This window comes from Etheostoma spectabile, chromosome 23 (genome assembly GCF_008692095.1).
Source record: "Etheostoma spectabile isolate EspeVRDwgs_2016 chromosome 23, UIUC_Espe_1.0, whole genome shotgun sequence".
NCBI classification, from domain to species: Eukaryota; Metazoa; Chordata; class Actinopteri; order Perciformes; family Percidae; genus Etheostoma; species Etheostoma spectabile.
The window spans coordinates 5,511,473-5,520,197 of NC_045755.1; the positions used below are offsets into that span (position 1 = coordinate 5,511,473).

Sequence of the window (8,725 nt, forward strand, 5' to 3'; positions counted from 1 at the left end):
GCTTCTTTGTATGTCTTTTTCATGCACCATCAGTGCTTGCAACTACTTCAACATGTATGAGTTGACACTCAAACACGCACTAGGAATTTTGCCCAGCTCTCACCCTATTGTAATAACAATGCACTTGTGCGCATTGGTCACCCGGTCAGGGCCACTTCCTAAATCTCCATAAGAAAAAAAAGCCCCCCTGTGAAAGCGTCCCAGAGGGGGAACCCAGCAGGTTTATGGTAATACGCCTCCGAGGTGGAGAAGGCGGAGGAGAGCCACGGAGCCATTTTGTACTCATTTTAAACTCCGTGTGGGTTAACGCAGCTGCTGCGCGCCGTGGATACGCTGATATTATGGATACCAAGCGTCTTTTCCACTTTAAAACGTCACAATGAGGGATGAAAGTAAAACGCGGTGTTGGGAGAGGTGCAGTTAATGCCTTTGCGGAGGAGTTTCGGTGAAGTTGAATGGGATTTGGCAGGTTCACAAGTATGGAGCTACCGATATGTTGGATTTGGGTTTGTGTCCTGTTCAACTTGCCGCTTGCGGGATGTTTGGAGATACACCTTTCGGAAACTTTCCAGCCCGGGACCCTTTTGGCAAACATGTCGCTTGGCCCTGGATGGACTTCTAATCTTGACAGGACTTTATCCCCCAAATTCATCCAGAGCGTTTTCCAAGTTGGGAGACACGATGGGATCATCCGTCTGTCCCACAAAGTTCAGTGTGCGCACACACCGAGGAACCCAGCTCCTGTTTATTTCAGAACAGGTTCCTTGACATCTGAGGACGTTATTCTGACACACTTTAATGTGTTTGTCCACGGCCAGGACTGTTTTATTAAATACAAGAGAAAGAAAGCGTCAGGTAAGCCAGACATTCACATTAAACACCTTACAAAGCTGGAGGCAACTTCCTGCTTACCGGCAGGTAAGCTGCTTTTGAATGTAACAGAACTTTTGCCTGCCTTTACGCGCAACACCGCTTTTTTAAACAGCATGTGTGTTGGCAAAGACTTGAGTGCGGTGTTCAGGCATGGGGATTTGTTCCTGGCCAGTGACTTATGTCTTGAACACAGAGGACAGCCCGAGGTGCATTTGCACTGCGCGCTGCACAGCTCTCCAGGCGGCAGGCTCTCTGTGCAGCTGAGTCTGACCGTTGTGAAAGTGCCTAACCAACATGGATCCTTCTCAGAAACAGTGCAGACAAAGTCTGGCAAATTGATACACAGAGGGAGGCGGCAGGTAAACACGTCTCCTCAGTTCCAGCTGCCCAACTATCAGGTGTCCGTGCCCGAGAACGAGCCTGCGGGCACGCGGGTTATCACCCTGAAAGCCACCGACCCGGATGATGGAGAGGCAGGGAGGCTGGAGTACAGCATGGAGGCCTTGTTTTACAGCAGGTCGAATGACTTTTTCGACATGGACTCTCAGACAGGGAGCATAACAACCGTCCAGGCACTAGACAGAGAAGTCAAAGACACCCATGTTTTCAAAGTCAGTGTAACTGACAATGGCTCCCCCAAAAGATCTGCCACTTCTTACCTCACTGTAACTGTGAGTGACACTAATGACCACAGCCCAGTGTTTGAGCAAACTGAATACCGTGTTAGCATCCGGGAGAATGTAGAAGTGGGGTTTGAAGTGATGACAATCCGGGCCACTGATGGTGACGCTCCCTCCAACGCCAACATGATTTATAAAATTGTCAACGGCGATGGAGTAAACTCTGTGTTTGAAATTGACCCCCGGAACGGCCTGGTGAGGATCAGAGAGCGGCCTGACAGGGAGACCCGGGCCCAGTACCAGCTGATTGTTGAAGCCAACGACCAGGGCAAAGACCCAGGCCCCCGCAGTGCCACCGCCACTGTCAACATCTCTGTGGAGGATGAGAATGACAACTACCCACAGTTCAGTGAAAAAAGATACGTTGTGCAGATCCCAGAGAATGTGGCAGTCAACACCAAAGTCATCCAGGTGGACGCTACAGACAAAGATGAGGGGAACAACGCCAAAGTGCATTACAGCATCATCAGTGGCAATGTTAAAGGACAGTTCTACATTCACTCCCCCACCGGTGTGATTGATGTCATCAATCCGCTGGACTATGAGATGATTCGAGAGTACAATTTGCGGATTAAGGCTCAGGACGGCGGCAGGCCTCCTCTGATAAATGGCACAGGGATGGTGGTGGTGCAAGTGGTGGACGTGAACGACAATGCCCCCATGTTCGTCAGCACACCTTTCCAGGCTACTGTGTTGGAAAATGTGGCCATTGGTTATTCTGTAATCCACATCCAAGCAATTGATGGTGACTCAGGAGAAAACGCCCGTTTGCATTATCGGTTGACTGACACCACGCCTGGGTGTCCCTTCACCATCAACAACAGCACAGGTTGGATTACAGTGAGTGAAGAGCTTGACAGGGAGACCACTGACTTCTACACCTTCGGCGTGGAGGCGAGAGATCACGGGATACCCGTGATGTCTTCCTCAGCCAGCGTCAGCATCACGGTGCTTGATGTGAATGATAACGTACCCACATTCACAGAGAAGGTCTACTCGCTGAAGATCAATGAAGATGCTGTCGTAGGGACCAGCGTACTGTCAGTGACGGCGGTGGATAGGGACGTCAACAGTGTGGTGACCTATCAGATCTCCAGCGGCAACACCAGGAACCGCTTTGCCATCACTAGCCAGAGTGGCGGCGGTCTCATCACCTTAGCCCTCCCCTTGGACTACAAGCAGGAACGCCAGTACGTCCTGACGGTCACAGCCAGTGACGGAACACGCTCCGACACTGCTCAGGTGTTCATCAATGTGACGGACGCCAACACACACCGGCCCGTCTTCCAAAGTGCCAACTACCAGGTGATGCTCAGTGAAGAAAAACCGGTGGGTTCCACTGTGGTGTTGATCAGTGCTACGGACGAGGACACAGGGGAAAATGCTCGCATCACGTATGTGATGGAGGACAATGTTCCTCAGTTTAAAATTGACTCGGATACAGGTGCCATAACAACACAAATGGAGATTGATTATGAAGACCAGGCCTCCTACACGTTAGCCATCATTGCCAGAGACAATGGCATCCCTCAGAAATCGGATACCACCTATGTGGAGATTGTCATCCTTGATGCCAATGATAATACTCCTCAGTTTCTTCGGGATAGGTACCAGGGGACTGTATTAGAAGATGCACCTGTCTACACCAGCGTTCTCCAGATCTCTGCATCAGATAGGGATTCTGGCTCGAATGGCAGGGTGAGCTATACGTTTAATGGTGGCGATGACGGAGAGGGGGATTTCTTCATAGAGCCTTACTCTGGTATCATCAGAACGGCTCGCAAACTGGACCGGGAGAATGTTCCCGTTTACAATCTGAAGGCCTATGCTGTGGATAGGGGGATTCCGCCTCTGAAGTCAGCTGTTCCCATACATGTGGTTGTCCAAGACATAAATGACAATGCTCCAGTGTTTGAGAAGGACGAGCTGTTCATTGACGTCGAGGAGAACAGCCCAGTGGGGTCCGTCGTGGCCCGGATCACTGCCACCGACCCGGACGAGGGCACCAATGCTCAAATCATGTACCAGATTGTAGAAGGGAATAATCCCGAAGTTTTCCAGCTAGACATTTTTAATGGCGACCTCACTGCACTCACAGACCTGGATTATGAGGCTAGAAGAGAGTACGTCATTGTGGTCCAGGCTACCTCAGCACCACTAGTGAGCCGGGCCACTGTGCACATCCGCCTTGTAGATATAAATGACAATGAGCCAGTGCTGCAGAACTTTGAAATTATCTTCAACAACTACATCACCAACAAGTCCAACAGTTTTCCGTCAGGAATAATAGGAAAGGTACCAGCTCATGACCCGGATGTGTCGGATAAGCTGCGGTACAAGTTTGAATCTGGAAATGAGCTCAGTCTGCTGCTGTTGAACGAGGACAATGGGGATCTGAGGTTAAGCAGGGACCTGGACAATGACAGGACCTTGGAAGCACCTATGACCATTTCTGTCTCAGGTAAGAAAAAAAAATTCAGAAAACGTTTTCTTCCTTTTATCTTATTTTCAAGCTGTTTCTTTTCTGTGAAGAAATTCTCGCGATTCATGACAGTTACAGGTGATGTGTCACAAGGTGATAAAATGTGTGAAAGACGGAAATTTGTTTCTCCACGTGTGATCTATAATCACACTGCAGAACACTGTTGAATTGAGACAGAGGGCAGGTTTCAGCTGTAATGTTGACTGTATGTTCAGTAAGTGAATGCTGCAGGCTCTATGCAGGATCCGGTTGTGCTGCTTTTGTGCCATTTGGGTGATAAATGTATTGTGTGTAAGTGGTTGGTTGAGGTAATAAAAAGGTGCTATTAGCAGGGCAACCTGGTAACCGAGCCGCTTTGTTGTTGCAGATATGTGGGTTTCTGTCACAAGGTGGAACACACACATGCATATAGTGCAGGCATATGCACACACATGATTTCCCTCACTTAGAGCTTATACAGACCGCACTCTTTGAAGTGGCTTAAGGTTTTTGGCCTTGTATAGGTGCGCTGGAGGGAGCTTTAGAAACATCTTGTGGCAAGATGTCGCCTACAATTTCGCCAGCATAGTTTCTCATACTTACCTCAACTTCGAAAGAACGTTTTAGATCCAGAGTTTAGTTTTTGTCATGGGTTTAGAACTCAAGGCGAGTGTATTTGTATTACAAGGTCATGTAGAAAGAATGTGCCGTAAGTTGCTTTTTCCACCACTACAGAAGCAGACTTTGTTCATTCAAGTTAAAGATTAGACAATGCAAACACTGGACATTCACACCTAAACTGAGAGGGTGACTGTTACAGTAAAGGCACGCACACACACAGAGACACATACACACACGCACACTCTTTGCAAGAAACCACAGCGACATTAATCAGGCAGTTGAACAGGGATGATAAATCTAATATCCTGACAGAATAACTAACCTGTCACCTATTGACGGTTGGTTGCTCAACCTTCTCTCTTTCGTTCTTTTCTCTTTTGTATTCTTTTCTCACTCTCCATCTTTATTTGTTGGGTGATCTCCTCAAGCGCATTAAGCTGTGAAATGGGCAAACAGCCCATCACCGCTAGATCTATTCAGCTTGCCCTCTTTGTGTCATTCTATCATCTCTCTCTCCAAGCTCTGCCAGCATATCACACATACTGAAGGAATACAAATGGAGTGCTGTGGACCGGGCTGCTTTAGGGCAAGCCCATATTCCCAGTCTGTCAGTCTAATCAAGGTTTTGGTTATTTTAACTGTACACTCGAATTGTTTTGACAACTGGAAATAATTCTCAGAACTTTTTTGCACTCAAGAAAGAAGATTTTTGTGAATGTGAATGTCTTTTTTTGGTCACTTAATTTGTTTTGTGCAGAGACATTGATAAGATAATATAGGAGGTCTTTAGCTGGACTTAAACCTGAATTGAATTGTTTTCTGAAAAAGGACTTGTGCCCTGTCTTTGTCTTGGACAAAAAGACTGACTGTCCTCTTCTAAGTGCTTTATGGCCGTTATAGACGACCTGCGGCGCATCCGAGGAGGCAGCAACTGACCACAATAGTTCCATTCACTGCCACTGCATTCATGTTTGTCAATAACAACTGACAGCTCTTGTTGTATCCATGACAACAGTGACTCATGATGGTCCCAAAGGGGACTGTCCTTCATTACTTGTAGCCATGTACACACACACACACGCACACACACACACACACACACACACACACACACACACACACACACACACACACACACACACACACACACACACACACACACATAAGTAAGTAAGCATGTGTTCATGCACAATTAAACTGATGCACACACTCCACCCCCTCCTTTTTTGGGGTTGCCCACACTGATGTCAAGTGTTAGGTAACCATTGCCGCTGATGTCTTGACCTTTAAACCCGAGGCTCTTGGGAAACAAAGGCCTGAGGGGATTGTTGAGCTAATAGCACCTTAACAAGAGAGACAAGACTCAGATTGGGTCCCTGTCTCTCTTGAATTCCGTCTTTTTTGGGCTTCAATGCTTTCCTATATTACCTTTTGGGTTATTTTAATTCATGGTTATTGCTTTGACCATTTATCTGTAACTGTCTGATGTAAAGGTTCACTGTCCACTATGTCAACTGATCGGGCGCCTGACCGTGTACATGAGTCAGACCGGGTCCAAATTAAACCCAGGGTAGGGTGGTCTGGTTTTACATTCACTGAGCTGGGGTCTGTGCCTCATTATGTTTCATTCCTGAGTGTAGCAGCTCGTTATGCTTGCAGACATCTGCATTGCCATCCTCTGTCCATACGTGATGAGATTGATCAGAGGGCATTAGCTCTGTCTTGTCTGCTTAACCCTGATTATTATTCCAAATCAATTGAACAAAAGACTGTTTATGTATCACAGTGAGCATTGAGCATTGATTTGTCTTGTCCGTAGAGGCCATTTTTCTCATTATATCCTCCTAATCGATGCTCTTCGTTGAACCTTTCAAGTAAGTGCACAGGTGCCCTTATTGTGGTGAACAGAAGGCCTGAGAATGTTTTTCCAGCCCTTTGCAGAAACAGGAATGCCCTGATAACTCCTGAGATACACTCACTTTACACATTCTGCTAGCCACACTATCTGTCCTCGCTCCCTTTCCCTGTGTGTGTGTGTGTGTGTGTGTGTGTGTGTGTCGGTCGGTCGGTCGCTCTGTCGATAGCTAGGGGCTATGTGTTCTTATTGTAAGAGCTCTTATCTTAGCTTGTCAAATTTCACTTAAAACCTTTTGGGGTTTTCACTCTGTTTTGTAAAAGATGAGTATCCGTCAAGAGTTGTACAGTATTTCAGTAAAGTGCACCTTTGTCCTTGCTTTCTGTGCTGTAATTTCTTCAACAGGTGCAAAGCTTGGCTACATCACTGAGCCATATCCTGTCAGTGACAGATCTGTGTTTTCTTACAAATCACAGCAGGCCCTCAGTGGTACACAGGAAAGCCTTGATTCACAATTTCACTAATTTGTTACAGTTAGACTCTCAACCCAGCTGGTTGATTGCCAGGGCTGGCTCTGTTGTTAATATGCCTTAGCTGTTGGCACTCTAGATAATTAGTGATTTAGCTTATTATGTAGCCACCACATTCTTTTATTAGCTCCGACCAAACGGCTGCTTTCTGATATGTGAAAGGAGTTTCTATCTACCTGATAGGTGGGGTTCACAAGAGCAAAACGTTAAAGCATGCACAAACCGGCTATAGGTGGAGTTGTGTTATATAATTCAGTGATGCAGCATAGCAGATTGTAACCTAAACAATTAGGAATGATTGATGCTAAATGGTCTTTTTCCAACCTGGCTCTGGTCTTTTTCCGTACCTTCGGTGAACAGGGCTGCATGCCGCTACACGCACACACACAGACACACACTCACACACACACACTTACACACCTCCTCACTGTCCTCCCCCGCTTTTTCCCCCATGGGGCTTTTTCTTAGCGTCTATGCCTTTGGTTTGGCTCTTAATCCCGTTTGAGGAGTTCCATACCTCAGCTTTAAAAAAGTTTTGTTCTCGTCCGCCCACCCCCTCTTCCACACGCTTTCTCTTTCTCTCACTCCGCCCTCTCTCAGCATACATAATTAGATTTCTACTGTAACACAAGAGCTGTAGCTTTGTGCTTGTTTTAAAATCTGTTTATGTACTCACTGACTTTCCACAAAACGACCACTTTGTCATTTATAAGGAAAGGAAAGTGCTATTGTCTCTTCATTATGAGGTTACTCTTTCGCAATACACTGTAGAGTAGTGGGTGTTATATGTTGCTTTCTTATTGAATTTTGTGGCCTTTCATTCATTCTCAATCTCAATACACCATCTTCCTCTGTTGTGCCTTCATTCCTTGTCCTTGGCATTCTTTTTGGTTTCAAATCATTCTTTGACCATGAGATATTGCGTCGCAGAGGACACAACACTGCATTTTGGGAAAGATAAATTACTGCCTATGTGAGTCAAGGGACAAACCTCTTCCGTTCCTTTTCTGTTCCTGTTTCCATGTCTTCTCCCATGTAACAGTCATGTGATTGTTGTAAAAATGGGACTCCTCATTTGAGCACAGTTGGGGCTGGGTTGCACAGACAGTGATGACACGTGACCTCTCATCTGTGAGATCAAAGCAGGACATGGGGTTTTACACCATATTCTACTACACATGACCTCCCAACCTGATAGAGAGAGAGGGGGCAATAAGGAGCGCATGTGTGGGAAAGAGATGTGATCTGAGTGGGTGTCAATATTCCTCCGTTGCTAAAGTCAATATCAACATAAGAGGAAAAACTACAATCACAAGCATGTGTGTGGCAGAGTCATTTCAATGAGCTGAGGTCTGCATGGATGGAGTCTGTGTGCTTCAGCACTGTCTGCAGCAGCTCATGTTTTCTGCAGTATGTGTGTGAGATATGCCGACATTCCCGGGCTTGGTACTCTTAAGTAACTGATATTAGGAGATCCCATTCATTCCTAAGATATCGCACACTCCTGGCTTCAAACTGTCCCCCTCACCACATTCCCTACTGTGTCCTCTCTCTTCCTCTTACCTTGCTGTTTACCTCGCTGTTTTTCCCCCCTCTCACCCTCGATCTTATTGTCTTCCCTCATGTCTTTCTCAGTCTTTCTATGTACTGTAACGAATACACCCGTTGCTCGGCTATGTGCCTGGAGAGCGTTGCTGTCCTGCCA

The 8,725-nt window shown here is 46.6% G+C and overlaps 1 protein-coding gene across 4 annotated transcripts in view; it reads left to right on the forward strand.

The window, feature by feature from the left end:
* The first annotated feature begins 256 nt into the window (after positions 1–256).
* Positions 257–8,725, forward strand: part of celsr1a (cadherin EGF LAG seven-pass G-type receptor 1a) — a 94,661-nt gene continuing 86,192 nt past the window's right edge. For all 4 annotated transcript variants that reach the window (XM_032504919.1, XM_032504917.1, XM_032504920.1 and 1 more), the window contains exon 1: positions 257–4,014. In XM_032504919.1, the coding sequence (XP_032360810.1) occupies positions 456–4,014 (3,559 nt within the window). In that variant the 5' untranslated portion in view covers positions 257–455. The remainder of the gene's footprint in view (positions 4,015–8,725) is intronic.